Source organism: Dermacentor albipictus, chromosome 8 (genome assembly GCF_038994185.2).
Source record: "Dermacentor albipictus isolate Rhodes 1998 colony chromosome 8, USDA_Dalb.pri_finalv2, whole genome shotgun sequence".
Lineage (NCBI taxonomy): Eukaryota > Metazoa > Arthropoda > Arachnida > Ixodida > Ixodidae > Dermacentor > Dermacentor albipictus.
The window spans coordinates 46,100,878-46,117,494 of NC_091828.1; the positions used below are offsets into that span (position 1 = coordinate 46,100,878).

At 43.3% G+C, this 16,617-nt stretch overlaps 1 protein-coding gene across 9 annotated transcripts in view; it reads right to left on the bottom strand.

The window, feature by feature from the left end:
* The window catches only part of LOC135909725 (zinc finger protein 658B-like), a 127,411-nt gene that overhangs the window by 33,794 nt on the left and 77,000 nt on the right, over window positions 1–16,617 (bottom strand). For 6 of the 9 annotated variants that reach the window (XM_065441783.1, XM_065441782.1, XM_065441781.1 and 3 more), the window contains one exon: window positions 13,468–14,166. In XM_065441783.1, coding sequence (XP_065297855.1) covers window positions 13,468–14,166 — 699 coding nt within the window. The remainder of the gene's footprint in view (window positions 1–13,467; window positions 14,167–16,617) is intronic. The other 3 variants (XM_065441784.1, XM_070523318.1, XM_065441786.2) reach the window with 3 other exon arrangements.

Below are 16,617 nucleotides of genomic sequence, written 5' to 3' on the forward strand. Positions count from 1 at the left end.
AAGTGCAAACGCCTGTATCTTCATTCAGCTTGTATACTCCAGCAGGGTATACGCGGCAATATCATCAGCGAATCACAAGTTACTAAGATATTCTCCATTAACTCTTCTCCCCAATTCTTCCCAATCCAGATCTCTGAATACCCCCTGTAAACACGCTGTGAATAGCACTGGAGAGATCGTATCTCCCTGCCTGACACCCTTCTTTATTGGGATTTTGTTGCTTTCTTTATGAACAACTACGGTGGCTGTGAAGCCACTATAGATATGTTTCAATATTTTACATATGGGTCGTCTACACCCCGATTCCGGAGTGCCTGCATGACTGCTTAGGTTTCGACTTAACGACACGATTTCTCGTAATCATTGAAAGCTATATATAAGGGTTGGTTATATTCCACACATTTCTCTATCACCTGATTGATAGTGTGAATATGGTCTATTGTTGAGTAGCTTTTATGAAATCCAGCCTGGACCTTTGGTTGACAGAAGTCTAAGGTGTTCCTGATTCTATTCGTGCTTACCGTAGTAAATAATTTGTAGGCAACGGACACTAAGCTGATCGTTCTATTATTTTTCATGTCTTTGGCGTCCCCTTTCATATGACCTAAGATTCTGTTGGCGTTCTTCCAAGATTCCAGTACGCTCAAGGTCATGAAGCAATGTGAATACAGAGTGGCCAGTTTTTCTAGAACAATCAGCCCACCGTCCTTCAACAAATCTGCTATTACTTGAGCCTCCCCAGCAGCCTTCCCCCTTTGCATAGCTCCCAAGGCTTTCTTTGGTTCTTCCGGCACTGCTTGTAGGATGTCAAATTCCTCTAGACTATTCCCTCTTCAATTGTCATCGTGGGTGCCACTGGTAGTGTATAAATTTCTATAGAACTCCTCAGCCACTTGAACTGCCTCATCCATATTACTACTAATGATATTGCCGGCTTTGTCTCTTAACGCATACATCTGATTCTTGCCTATTCGTAGTTTCTGCTTCACTGCTTTTAGGCTTCCTCCGTTCCTGAGGGCATGTTCAATTCTGTCCATATTATACTTCCTTATGTCAGCTGTCTTACGCTTCACGGTTACGTTGATGAGTTCTGCCAGTTCTATTCCAGCTGTAGGGTTAGAGACTTTCATACATTGGCATTTTTAATGAGCTCTTCCGTCTCCTGCGATAGCTTACTGGTATCCTGTCAAACGCAGTTACCACCGACTTCTGTTACACACTCCTTAATGATGCCCATATGATTGTCGTTCATTGCTTCAACACTAAGGTCCTCGTACCGAGTTAAAGCCGAATACCAGTTCTGCAGCTTGATCCGAAATTCCTCCATTTAAACTCTTACCGCTAACTAATTGATTGCCATCTTATGTACCATTTTCTTCAGTTACCTCCTCAAATCTAGGCTAACTCGAGTTCTTACCATCCTATGCTCACTGCAGCGCACCATGCCGAGCGCGTCCACATCTTGTATGATGCCAGGGTTAGCGCATGGTATGTGTATTTCATTCTAGTCGCGGCATTCGGGCTCCTCCATGTCCACTTTCGGCTACCCCGCTTGCGGAAGAAGGTATTCATTATCCGCATATTATTACGTTCTGCAAACTCTACTAATAACTGTCCCTTGCTTTTCCTAAAACATATGCCATATTCCCACTGACTACCTCCACCCATACACCCACCTGACTTGTCTCCAGCCTGAGTCTTGCCTACCCCGGCATTTAAGTGGCCCATCAGTGTAGTGTATTTTGTTTTGACTTTAGCCATCGCCGATTCCACGTCTTAATAGAAGCTTTCGACTTCCTGGTCATCATGACTCGATGTAAGTGCGTAGACCTGTACGACCTTCGATTTGTACCTCTTATAAGTTTAACAACAACTGCCACCCTCTCATTAATGCTAGAGAATTCCTGTATGTTACCAGCTATATCCTTATGTATCAGGAATCCGACTCCTAGTTCTCGTCTCTCTGCTAAGCCCTGGTAACACAGGACGTGCCCGCATTTAGCACTGTATATGCTTCCTTTGCCCTCCTAACCTCACTGAGCCCTATTATATCCCATTTACTGCCCGCTAATTCCTCCAATAACACTGCTAGACTCGCCTCATTAGATAACGTTCTAGTGTTAAACGTTGCCAGGTTCAGATTCTTGAAAACATAGTCATCTATATCTATCATCGATATCTATCAAACTGATGACTGATTACGCGATGACTGATGATTACAGGATCTCTACACGATGATGATCACACGATGACTGATATCATCGATATCAGTCGTTGATATCTATCTACACATTGTCATCGATATTCATCAAAATGTCATTGACTGAGCATCATCTCTTCTACCATTGCTACATGATAATAAAAAGTGATTAGTGATCACTGGTGATAACTTCAGTTTAGTGTTCCCTAACTATTATACAGCATAGTATCATGGATGTGAAATTATAGGTAATTTGAACATCAATTCCAAATTATTAATTAGAAGATGCAAATAATGAGTTATGAGTTATCCTGAATCACACTAGACGGACAGCGGTAGCCATCAACCATTCATTATGCTGCAGGTACGAGTGTTTCTTTAAATACTTTCTTCGGTTTCAGACAGCAGACGCGGTCGAAACAGTGGTGCTTACTCATGATTGTGTTCACTTCCAACTTTCTTGACTATTCGTAAATCACAGCTTCATGCGCATAAAGTCACAGGCCGATTAAAAGTGGACTAAATTATGACAATTAGGAACTGAGTAGTTTGAGCCAGTAGTAAATATAACCTTCGCACCGCGATAGTGCTTACCTGCACAAGGTGCCGTTGAGGAGAACGAAATGTCAATACATCAGCAGTTAGCTGAAGAAAATAAAGAATATCAGAGAATTATTATTGTCAAATATTGCTTTCGCACAGTTCTGCGTTGTCAGCATTTGCAATCCTTCATTGTAAGCGTATCAATCAACAGCCGTTAGCAGGGTTATTAAATTATGTTGTCTAGGATCTCATATGCTTTAGTCTCTAGAGATTACATGCGAACACAGCGTTGATGGTGCTTTGCAATGCAGATGGCAGCTGTGATGTACACAGGATTATTTTGCAAGTCTCATACATTCAGAGAACGGTGGCCAACGCGACCATTTCATATTACAAATTTCTTGAAAGCACGTATGGTATGAAGCAGTAAAAAGGTCACAACAAAGGAGAAAATTCCCAACAGGTCTGTAAGGAATTGAGCGACTGCGTGCTCATCAGATACGACTGCTTTGTGTGACTGCTTTAAAGGGCCCCTCACCAGGTCTGGCTATCTTGAGCTGAAAAGCGCAGTGGATACAATGCATGGTAAGGATCATGTTGGCAAAGAATTACACCGCTAAGGGCAGCGAAATGGTCCGAAATTTCAATCCGAATGCTGTTTTCCTTTTCCCTAGCGGCGACCGCTCTCCAAGCTGCACGGTGACGTGCTCGTGTCCCTGCGCCTACATGCTCGCGTCCGCATTGTGACGTCGCTCGCAGTGACACGTGGCTTCGATAATTATTCAAGGCAACATGTGTTATTGGTGTGATCTGTTGCTTGAATGGACGAATGGAAGCTTACAGAAATATTGAAACACACAAATGGAATGTCTGCGTGTCTGTGAAATGTGTGCGAAGCAAGGGAGATGTACTTCTGCTTCATCTGCTTGTTTCCACGGTCATGCAGTCACGTGCGCAGGTACGGAAACTATGCCATTTTCTACCTTGTTCCAGTACGAGATCATGCTCTGCAACACGCTTGCTCTGCCTCAGTATTTATGTAGCACTGAAGTTGGTTGCCAAAATACTTCCAGTGCAAGACAGCCAGGCTTCTTTTCTATTGAATTGAATTGTATTTGGGGGTTTTACGTGGTAGAAATATGATTTGATTACGAGGCACACCGCGGGGGGGGGGGGGGGTACTACGAAATAATTGTGACCACCAGGGGATCTTCAACACGGCCCCAATGCATGAGAGAGGGTTTTTGCATTTTGCCCCCATTAATATGTGGCCGCCACAACCGAAATTTTTTTAATGAGAACTTAAATACCTAAGATATGGTAAACTGTTCAGTTTTGATATTGACATGTGCACTTGTTTATCAAATGACAGTGTTTCGTCATCTAACAAATGTTATCGCTCAGCGCAGGACGCGCCTGTACGCATCGCAAGTTTATGAAATGTTATCGATGGTTCTGTTCGCTGTCTCTCGTTACCGAACCTTGTGTAATTTGACTGCATGTGTGCGCGAGGCGAATTATGTAGAACTTTCTGGGGGACATCCAGGTATCGCCAATTACTCTGAAACCTTCGATGCCTCATGTAAAAAGCCGAAACGCTTGACCGGCACATAAGATTTTCACAGGCTGCTGAGTGTGCTCGCCACTATCGTTGCACTTTGAGTGCAGCCTGTATTCCAGGCCACAGGTTCACCCAATAAAACACGTTTCACAATTCGCAGTTTGAACGGATTCTTCACCATCACGTGGCAATACAGTGCTATGCAAAAAATTCACCACAAGGTTGTGAAGAAACATATTCCGGTTATTATCGGAGGCGATATAACCAGAAAGATCATTTCGAGTGCACATGGCTTGTGGAAGTGCAGATGTGCTAAAAGCATTCGCGTTACCCAAGATGCGCGTGAAGCTGAGGTGATTAGGTAGCCTGCGCGAGGTGAAAAGGGGGCATTCAAGATGTAACGAGGTGATTCTATTGCTGTAGACGTACTTGTGAAACAGGTATAGCAGACACATTTGACCGTGAATGACCAAAGGTTGAAGAAAATGACTGAGTTTAAGCTGGTTGACACTTAATGGTGGTCATAGTTACCTGAAATGTAATGGTGGCTCTGTTCTGAACAGCTTCAAGACAGTTAATTTGATAATGAGCGGAAGAAGACCAGGTCAGGCGCGTTCAAGTTGTGGGCGAAGGAAAGTTAGGATCACTTGCAAACATTAGAGGGTCATTGACGGAGGTTGCGGCGTAAATCACCGGTTTTTAAGGCTTTCACGCAGGCTGCACAGATGTGAAGATACCAGGAGAAGCCTGGTGCAAGGTAAACGCCAAGATATTTACATTATGATGTCTGCGACAGCTTGTCTCCTTGTATGTGGTAGGAAAAATAAGAAACATCACGCCTACGTACAAAAAAAAATAATTTTGCATTTCTTTTTATTTAGGGCCATGAGCCAGGTGTTACACCAGTCAGAGATAATGTTAAGATCATCTTGAAGGATAAGGTGTTCGTCGGGACAGTTTATTGGGCTGTATAGCATGCGGTCATTGCGAATATTCTAATACTTGATGATATTTTATTTGGCAGATCAATTATGAAGGTCAGGAAAAGAAGCAGGCCTAGAATGCTGCCCTGTGGAACGCCACAAGAGACATATGAAGAGTGAGAGGAAGAATTATTAGCCGTCGCGAAGAGCTTGCGAAGGGAAAGGAAATTCGGAAGCCACAATAAAGTGAGAGATTCTAACTGAAGGGCACCTAATTTAGAAATAACGCAGCAATAGGTGAAACGATTGAAAGCTTTGGCAAGATCAAGAAAGAGGGAATTGGTATCTAGTAGCTGTGTTTCGCGTGACATCTTTTCCTGAACCGTGCTGGCTTGGAAAGAATTTGTTATCCTCCAGGTGGCTCTAGACATACGAGGCGACTATAAGCTCAAGAAGTTTGCATCAGATGCATCTGAGTGATATCGGAAGGTAGTTTTCAGGTGAATTCTTATTTCTAGATTAAAAATGGGTATTATTTTAGTTAACCGATAACGGACTCCCTCACCAGAGCAGGATTGGCCACCCTGGTGCAGTACTTGGCCACAACCTCCTATATGAACACAAAAATCAAACCCCGGCTCTCAGTCCCCAGCAGCTGCGAAGCAACTGACCATGGCGGCGGTCAGAAATGCGACGCAGCAGAGGGTGCTAAGATTCACTGGCTCCGGACAGGCCGCCATTGGAATATGAACCTGGACACGTTTAACGCTAGAACGTTATCTAGTGAGGCGAGTCTAGCGGTGCTATTGGAGGAATTAGTGGGCAGTAAATGGGATATAATAGGGCTTAGTGAAGTTAGGAGGCCAAAAGAGTGTTAAAAAGCGGGCACGTCCTGTGCTACCGGGGCTTAGCGGAGAGAACTAGGAGTCGGATTCTTCTTTAATAAGAATATAGCTCGTTACATACAGGAATTCTATAGCATTAACGAGAGGGTGGCAGGTCTTGTTGTGAAACTTAACAAGAGGTACAAAATGAAGATTGTACAGGTCTATGCCCCTACATCCAGTCATGATGACCAGGAAGTCGAAAGCTTCTATAAAGACGTGGAATCGGCGATGGGTAGAGTGAAAACTAAATACACTATACTAATGGGCGACTTTAATGCCCAGGTAGGCAAGAAGCAGGCTGGAGACAAGGCAGTGGGGGAATATGGCCTAGGCACTAGGAATAGCAGGCAAGAGTTATTAGTAGAGCTTGCGGAACAGAATAATATGCGGATAATAAATACCTTGTTCCGCAAGTGGGATAGACGGAAGTGGACATGGAGAACCCCGAATGCCACGACTAGAAATGAAATTGACATACTATGCGCTAACCCTGGCATCGTGCAAGATGTGGACGTGCTCGGCAAGGTGTGCTGCAGTGAGCATAGGATGGTAAGAACTCGAATTAGTCTAGATTTGAGGAAGGAACTGAAGAAACTGCTACATAAGACGGCGATCAATGAGTTAGCGGTAAGAGGGAAAATAGAGGAATTCCAGATCAAGCTACAGAACAGGTATTCGGCTTTAACTCAGGAAGAGGACCTTAGTGTTGAAGCAATGAACGACAATTGTGGGCATCATTAAGGAGTGTGCAATGGAAGTCGGTGGTAACCCCGTTAGGCAGGATACCAGCAAACTATCGCAGGAGACGAAAAATCTGATCAGGAAATGCCAATGTATGAAAGCTTCTAACCCTACAGCTAGAATAGAACTGGGAGAACTTTCGAAGTTAATCAACAAGCGTAAGACAGCTGACATAAGGAAGTATAATATGGATAGAATTGAACATGCTCTCAGGAACGGAGGAAGCCTAAAAAGGGTGAAGAAACTAGGAATTGGCAAGGATCAGATGTATGCGTTGGGAGACAAAGCAGGCAATATCATTAATAATATGGATGAGATAGTTGAAGTGGCTGAGGAGTTCTATAGAGATTTATACAGTACCAGCGGCACCCACGACGATAATGGAAGTGAAAATAGTCTAGAGGGATTCGAAATCGCAAAGTAACGCCGGAAGAAGTAAAGAAAGCCTTGAGAGATATGCAAAGGGGGAAGGCAGCTGGGGAGGATCAGGTAACAGCGGACTTGTTGAAGGATGGTGGACAGATTGTTCTAGAGAAACTGGCCACCCTGTATACGCAATGCCTCATAACGTCGAGCGTACCGGAATCTTGGAAAAACGCTAACATAATCCTGATCCATAAGAAAGGGGACGCCAAAGACTTGAAAAATTATAGACAGATCAGCTTGCTGTATGTTGCCTACAAAGTATTTACTAAGGTAATCGCAAATAGAATCAGGAGCACCTTAGACTTCTGTCAACCAAAGGACCAGGCAGGATTCCGTAAAGGCTACTCAACAATAGACCATATTCACACTATCAATCAGCTTATAGAGAAATGTGCGGAATATAACCAACCCTTATATACAGCTTTCATTGATTACGAGAAAGCGTTTGATTCTGTCGAAACCTCAGAAGTCACGGAGGCATTACGGAATCAGGGTGTAGACGAGCCGTATGTAAAAATACTGAATTATATCTATAGCGGCTCCACAGCCACCGTAGTCCTCCATAAAGCAAGCAACAAAATCCCAATAAAGAAAGGCGTCAGGCAGGGAGATACGATCTCTCCAATGCTATCTGAATACCTCCTGTAAACAGCGTGTTTACAGGAGGTATTCAGAGACCTGGATTGGGAAGAATTGGGATTAAAGTTAATGGAGAATACCTTAGTAACTTGCGATTCGCTGATGATATTGCCCTGCTTAGTAACTCAGGGGACCAATTGCAATGCATGCTCTCTGACCTGGAGAGGCAAAGCAGAAGAGTGGTTCTAAAAATTAATCTGCAGAAAACTACAGAAATCTGCAGAAAACTACTTCAATTAAATTATGGTCATTAAAGCCTTTTCGTCAAGATACGGTCTTAAATGTATACGGAGCATTCGCAAGTAACAGGCCTAATGTGTTCATAACAAAAGTTGCCTGATCAGAATTTTGTTGAAAGGCAACATGGTGAAAAAAAAGTGGTGGAAACAATTTGTGGAATATTAAAGTCTCCAAAGAGATAAATTAATCAGTGGTACAAACGAGAAGAAGGGGAGTTGCCCGAGGGGCCCGATTATTGTTAGCCATATCACAAGAAGCAAATAAAGACTAACACCAAGGACAGCATAGGGGAACCTCTGCTTAATAAATGAAATAAAGAAACGGTAAATTAATGGAAATGAGAGCGGATGAAAAAACAACTTGCCGCAAGTAGGGAACGATCCCACAACCTTCGCATTTCGCGTGCGATGCTCTACCAATTGATCTACCGCCGCACCGTTTCCCCATCCACTTTCTTGGGTGTTCGTGTTTCCTAGTAGAACCCTGGGAGTGTTAGCCAGCACCACCACCCACAGACCTTGGCAGAGGATGTAGAACGTCCTTTCTGCCGCAGGTTTCATAAGAACGTGATTATTTTTTTTTGAGTGAAGGCAACCGGTCAGTAAACCCACAGATGCTACCAGAAGGCATCAATGCTGCTGGATTTGAGAGCCTCGTTATGTAAGAACCGAGGGGCGCGATATTTATTAGTCATATCACAAGAAGCCAACGAACACCAACACCAAGGACAACTTAGATGAAATTACTTCGGCTTAATAAATGAAATAAACAAATGATGAATTATAGAAATGAAAGTGGATGAAAAAACAACTTGCCGCAGGCGAGGAATGATCCCACAACCTTCGCATTTCGCATGCGATGCTCTACCAATTCAGCTACCGCGGCGCCATTTCACTTGGAGAAGAAGAAGGCTCACTTGGAGAAGATGTCCTAGTGAGCTATGCAACATTCCCAATTTATCACTAATAAGTGCTTTACTATACACAGAGGTTTTTTGTAAGCATAGTGAAAATACAAGTACTTCGTTGTTGAGCTATTACATAAAGCAACTGATTACCAAAAATATCACTGCAACATTCAGCACAGCTGCCCTCAGCTATATCCTAATATAACTAAAGAAATTATGTAATAATATATTTCAACAATGTGTGCCTATATACATGATACCCTACTTGACTATGGTATCGAGGTGTTATCAGTGTCATGTCATATCAGAGTTTACAAATTTTTTCATTGCATATTTAAAACAGAATGAAACAACTTGTCACATTATCTTGGAACATGCTATGAGCTACCTGGGCAGCTCAACATATCCGAGCATATGGTAACGCTTGTGTATCAGAATGCATTGTAGCAGAGTGCACACATATGCATATTCCACATTCAGATTTGAATTAATACATGGACACCCATATTGCATAACGATGTCAATAGACAATTGTCATTTAAGTTCACAAGTTGAAAATAAGCAAGCTTTGAAAGAAGAACCCGCACTGAAATGGGCACATGTTGACACAAGTGCCTCTTCACGTGAATGCAACGTGCCAGAGTCCGAAGGCATATGTGTCACCAAAATGGCTGAGTGGATGTGGAGGAAATCCTTAGGAGTGGCACTGGCAAAAAGAAGCCTTATGTAGGTAGGTACATTGTTGCCCAATATAGAAGTAATTTTTCGGACTGAATGGAATGCGAATCGAATAGTCCCAGGAATGGAAGAAATGTAGAATACGTTTGAAATAGTTTTCAAAAAATGAACAGCTATTATCAAAATATATGTAAAACAAAACGCACATCCTGGTGTTCAGTACATTGGCAAGTTCCTGTGGTTCCATCGCACATTATGAAGCATTTTCTTGAAAGCACTTGTTTCGAAGCATTGTTTACTAAAAGCACAAATGGAGAACAAGGAACGAATGAGGAAATTGCTCGCATACAGAGGGCTCTTCAGACAGCGCAAATGATCCCCGTATAGCCAGGAAAGCCTAGCTCCCTTAGAAACGTATACAGCCTCCATTACGCACTTTCTCATATTTTATGCCTATAAGACGCCCACGGCTGTGACATTTATCATACTTTTGCTTCCATATGAGCTTATTTGTGCCGAGGTACTGTTTTAAATGTTCGATGGCTATTAGAACTTACTTGTATTTACAAAGTCCCTATTTTATTGTATCAAATATTCACACACCCTTAATCAAAACAGTGAATTCTTGGATTTATTATGTTAATAACATGTCCTGCACGCAATATTGTTGGTGAGGAAATAAATTCCTTACAAGAGACAGGCACAGCTACAATGCAGAAAGAATATTTTCAAATGTCGAAAAACAGGATTGGCCCAATTCCTTGCCTTCTGTGCAGAAATGTATTTTACAGTGCAGATGTGTGCCCGACTCAATATGTAAACTGTAAAAATGAATATGATCATACATTAATAAAGGGAAAAGCGGACATCGACTCGTCCGTAGCAATTGCTGCAAAGGAAACCCATACGGGTTCCTCGAAAGAAAAGCCTCAGAGTTGAAGAAAAAATCGTCCTGGTCCGGGACTCGAACCCGGGACCACCGCCTATCTGGGGCAGCCGCTCTACCATCTGAGTTAACCAGGCGGCTAACAGATGGCAGGGCGAAGTCGAATTTGTCGACAACACACGATGCAAAGACAAGTGTTTGACGTAGTAGTTCTGCGGAAACCCACAAAGAGGAGAGAAATAATTAATAAACGGAAAAGCACACATCCACCCGATACACAAGTTGAAGCAAAATGTGGGAATGAATCAGGCATGGTGGACTTGACATTTGAATGAAAACTTAAATTACTCATGTATGTTAGCTATAACAAGTTTTTTCTGTGCTAATAATGAACCAACTGCCCTCACTTTACTTCTCGTGTAGCCCCAGATACAATAAAATGCTAACAGTATATTGCATGCTGTCATTCAAGTACATGTATTAACGTACCAAGAACCGACAATGCAAACTCATTAAACACAAGTATTTATTTGGTGCTGTCATGAGGCAGACATAGGAATGCTCACTGAACAATCAATTGCTCTAAAAATGTACCTATAGGTAAACAAAAAAGATAGGTGTAAATTGGGTAAGATCAAGAGACTCCAGGATGAACCATGCATATCAGAACCTTGTCAGTGCTGTCTCTGTGTACTTATTTCTTTCTACATCCTCGTTCAGTTGCACTTACACACTATATCAAGGCTTCAATCCAGCTCGCCCGCCAAAGTGAGTGGATCTAACAGAACAAGTCCATATGTACCAAAAGACAATTCTGAAAAAAAATTTACCTACAGAAATCAGATCACTGAGATGTCTGTAGTATAATAATAGGTATTACAATTAACATACTTTTTCTGTAGGGGCATTCAAACAGTAATTTCTGAGATCAAACAAACTGTTGCATACTATTGGAAAAATAACAAGCACAATATGACAAAGCAAATCGTTGATTTTACAGACTTCATTATATCGAGGTTTAACTGCATTTTGAATTTTTTCTCACCTATAATGGCTTAGTGGGGGTCAGTTCTCATAATTCCTTTTGCTCTGTGTTCCATAACACCTTGAGAAAAGATTAAGAGCAAATGGGATCATCCGAAAAAAAGTGTTTCAGTGACCGTTTAAGAGGAAGACTTAGAACAGGGGCTCCTATCTAAATACATGGGAATAAATTTTTTTTTCTCGACAACTGCTACACTAAATTTGATGAGGTTGTTTGCATTTAAAGAAATAGTAAGAATCGAGTGAGTGTCCATATTGAATGCTTTATTTAGGCCGCGAATCTCCTGATAAAAATTGTTGAAAATCACAAATTTTCCGAAAGCATAACTACCAAGTATAGAACTCTAACTCGGCAATGAAAAACATTTATCACAATTCTGTCAAATGCATCAAATAGGACACATCTAAAGCGGACAATACTGATATATTAAACAAGGATTTCAAATATAGCACTAATATGTGAGTAGGACATTGAAAAAAAAAAACCTCATAAACAATGTAACAAGTTGACGAATGATATAAATTGATACATCAAATTTCTCCGCTTTTCATTATCTACCATATGCAGTTACAGAACTACGATAACTATTCTAGGTGCAGAATTGCGAATTTAATAACTTCTCGTTTCAATTTTTTTCAAATCTTTGTAAATTGCTATTATAGCATTAAGGCCTTAAATCAAGATTCTGCATCCAGCACCCACTAGAATTTATCTTTATGTCTCAAAAGCAACAAATTTCCTAATAATTGGTCAAGTAGTTACCTCAGAAAAGTGTTCCTGCATTTTACATGTATTAGAATAGGCAGCATCAGAGATGGGCTCGAGTTAAACCTTCCCTTTATGAGCACATGGAAACACTTCTGCTACCTCATGCAGTAAAACACTATGCGACATTCTTCACATTTGTAGATTTATAATTCAGATTCCCATTCAACATCGTTCTTGACCTACCCTAGAGTATCATGGTGCTGTCATCCCTTATGTCTGTTCAAGTTATGAGACTGTGTAAGGGACCTGGAGCAGACGTTACAACTATACGGCCGGTCACCTGCATGAATGAGCTGGTGTGTCTTGGGGGCATTCTTCAACGACAATCTCTGAAGGCATAATGGACTTTGAATTGGCTTCTTGCCTCATATGTCTCAAGGTGGACCTTTTGGGAGAAGCTCTGAGAGCATGAAGGGCACTGATATGGCTTTTCACCTGTGTGGGTGCGCAGGTGGGCTTTCAGGTGCGCCTGTTGTGAGAAGCTCTGAGATCATGAAGGGCACTCAAATGGCTTCTCATCTGTGTGGGTGCGCAGGTGGCACTTTAGGTCATCTCTCTTTCTGAAGCCTTGAGAGCATGAAGGGCACTGATATGGCTTCTCACCTGTATGGGTGCGCAGGTGGACTTTGAGGATAAACTTCCGTGTGAAGCTCTGAGAGCATGAAGGGCACTCAAATGGCTTATCGCCTGTGTGGGTGCGCAGGTGGCGTTTTAAGCCATATCTCTTTATGAAGCCCCGAGAGCATGAAGGGCACTGATATGGCTTCTCACCTGTGTGGGTGCGCAGGTGGCACGTTAAGTCATATCTCTTTTTGAAGCTTTGAGAGCATGAAGGGCACTGATATGGCTTCTCATCCGTATGGGTGAGCAGGTGGACTTTGAGGGTAGACTTGCGTGCGAAGCTCTGAGAGCATGAAGGGCACTCAAATGGCTTCTCGCCTGTGTGTGCGCGCAGGTGGCACTTTAAGCTATGTCTCTTTTTGAAAGCCCGAGAGCATGAAGGGCACTGATATGGCTTCTCACCTGTGTGGGTGCGCAGGTGGGCTTTCAGGTGGGCCTGTTGTGAGAAGCTCTGAGAGCATGAAGAGCACTCAAATGGCTTCTCGCCTGTGTGGGTGCGCAGGTGGCACTTTAAGTCATCTCTCTTTCTGAAGCCTTGAGAGCATGAAGGGCACTGATATGGCTTCTCACCTGTATGGGTGCGCAGGTGGACTTTGAGGGTAAACTTGCGTGTGAAGCTCTGAGAGCATGAAGGGCACTCAAATGGCTTATCGCCTGTATGGGTGCGCAGGTGGGCTTTTAGATGGCCCTGTTGCGAGAAGCTCTGAGAGCATGAAGGGCACTGATATGGCCTCTCACCTGTGTGGGTGCGCAGGTGAACTTTCAGTTTAGCCTTGCATGTGAAGCTCTGAGAACATGAAGGACACTGATATGGCTTCTCACCTGTGTGGGTACGCAGGTGGTCTTTGAGGTTGCACTTTTCTGAGAAGCTCTGAGGGCATCGAGAACACTCAAATGGCTTATCGCTTGCCTGGGTGCGCAGGGCAACGTTTAAGTTGTATCTGTTTGACAAGCTCCTATGACATGAAGGGCACTGAAATGGTTTCTCGCCAGTATGGACGTTGGCATGTGCATCCAGATGAAACAGTTCATCAGCCTCATAGTCACATAGGTGACATCTGTCACAGTTGGCAGTTGACGGAGAACTAGAAGGCTTCAATGCTGCACAAATAAAATAGAAGTAGGTAAGAGTTATGAAATGTCAAAAAAGAACACAGATGCTAAATTTCATAAAAGCTATCTTTTTTATTATTTGAGAGATCTTCAGGGTGACTTCAAGTACGATAAACATATGGATTTCTAATGATCATATTTAATTTACAAGATATTTCTGCTTTTTAATGCTTCATGACCCTGTTTGTGAAGCTACTTATAAAAAGTATTTTACAGAAAAGCAAAAATCATAAGTGACAGAATGTGGAGTGCTTGACGACTCTCTTGGATTCTTTGAGCCTCAAAGAACACTTTCAAAAATGCTTTGACGAAGCTTGCTCTCTTAACCCTAATGAGCACTTCAGGCCCGTAGCCCGGCACTTGCAAAACAATTTGTCTCATACGAGACATCATCAGCGGGTTTCTTATTACCACAGGCTTAACTTTGTCAATGTTTACGCAAGTTGAGATTGCGAGGAGCCCCCACTAGAAGATACCATAGTTTTCTCCATATAATCCGCCACCACATACAGCCTGCATGCTCTTCCAGAACAGCCGAGAAAGAAAATTAAATGTGCGTACGTATAGCCCATGGAAATAACTGCGTGCAACCCTCAAATGTTCAGAAAAATAGTATCTGTTTTGGATGAATGATTTATCCCCGTTGTATCTTTAGCCAGTGACTCTGTCCTACTTTTTGGACAGGAGCTGGGCCATTCACCATGGCCTATCGTGATCCAAGTTCTACTTTGCCAGTGTCATGTGCAATTCAGAAGAGTATAGGCTTAGGCTGGTTGGTAATACATAGTTACACTGAAAGCATCGCATGGAAAGGAAAGCGCTTGTCCTCTCTAGTCTTTATCGATCGTGCTTTCCACGCTACGTTTGCAGCGTAACTATGTGCACTATTTGCAAACTGCGAAACGGAAATTCAGGAACCGTGCAGAAGAGGACAATGACCAACAATGCAGGAGGGGGAATGGAGCTTCACCACACAAGGTTAGAAAAATGGTGGAGTTCCCCAGAACATGTCTTGTGTTTTCCTGTATATTCAGTGTAATTATTCTAGATATTTGCAATTTGATAGCATTTCAGATATTCATTTTTTCTAAGAAACTGTCTTGTGTATTTTATGAGAATTGTAAAAAATGCTTTACCTTTTCTGTATTAACTTTAGATTTCAATTACTTAGTGTGTTCCCTATAGTACTACGCTGTCTGTTAAGTTTCAAATTTTCGTGGTTTCAAAGATTGAAACCATGAAGCCGATCTCCGCACGTGAGCTAGATTCAAAACCGGCATCGCAGAAGTTTTCGGCCGCCCTGGCGTGCGCAAACTTCGCGCTGAACTACGCCTACAAAGCCTATCACAGCAAACTGGTGAAACGTTCACCAGCTACATAGAGGACATCGTCGACCTCTGCCGGCGTGTCAACCCAACGATGGCGGAGGCAGACAAGGTACGTCACATCATGAAGGGCATTTCCGACGATGCCTTTCATATGCTGCTCTCCAAAAACCCAGGCACGGTTTCTCTGGTAATTGAGCTTTGCCAGAGTTTCGACGAGCTCTGCAGACAGCGTCTGCTCACGCGGCGCCCCCCTGCGTACGCCGAAACCCTTGCAAGCATGACCGCGGCTCCAGAGATGGACTCCCTGCTTAGCCAAATAATAGAGCTTGATCGTGCTGAGGTCGCCCGTCAGCTTTCGCTGCTGTCCTCAGCCACGCCACCACCTTCACCATTGCCGGCGAACCTTCACCAGGTCATCCACGAATACAACACAAGAGAGCAGCAGGCAGCGTGTCTCAACCAGAGCAGCTTAGGCAATCTCGAGCTCGCGCCTCCCGGGTGACTGGCGATGTGATTGCGGCGCCGGGCATTGCCCTTCACTACAATCGCCCCCCGCAGGAAAAGGAGCCATCCTGGCGACTTATGGTGAACTTAGAATCATGGGGTCGTAATACGGCTTCAGGCGTTGTACGAGGACAGTTTCACGGCCACGACAGCGTTGGTCTGTAGGTGGCGAGACAGGCTCGACAATATAGTTCACAGGCGATGTCTGTGCTACAACACGGTAGGGTGTTTGATATTTGGAGACAAGCTTGGATGAGAGTCCAGAAGGAACAGCGGGAACCCAAAGCCACACAAGCGAGTCCGGAAGAAAGTGAAAATGCGGGTGATCATCGTCAAGCCGAGATATTTGTTTCCATTAGTCGACGGCTATAAAGGAACGGGCGAGCTGACGGCATTCCTCTGCACGGCGGGCAGCTTCAGAGATGGGCGTACATTTGGATGAGTCGGGTCTATACGGAAGAATGGTGTCGAGGGTAGTTGAAGGTTCGCGGCCATACAAGAGGAAGAATGGGGAGAAGTTTGTGGTTGCCTGTGGTGCAGTGTTGTAGGCGAACGTGATGAATGGCAAAGTAAGGTCCCAATCAGTGTGATCAGAGCATGTCGCCAA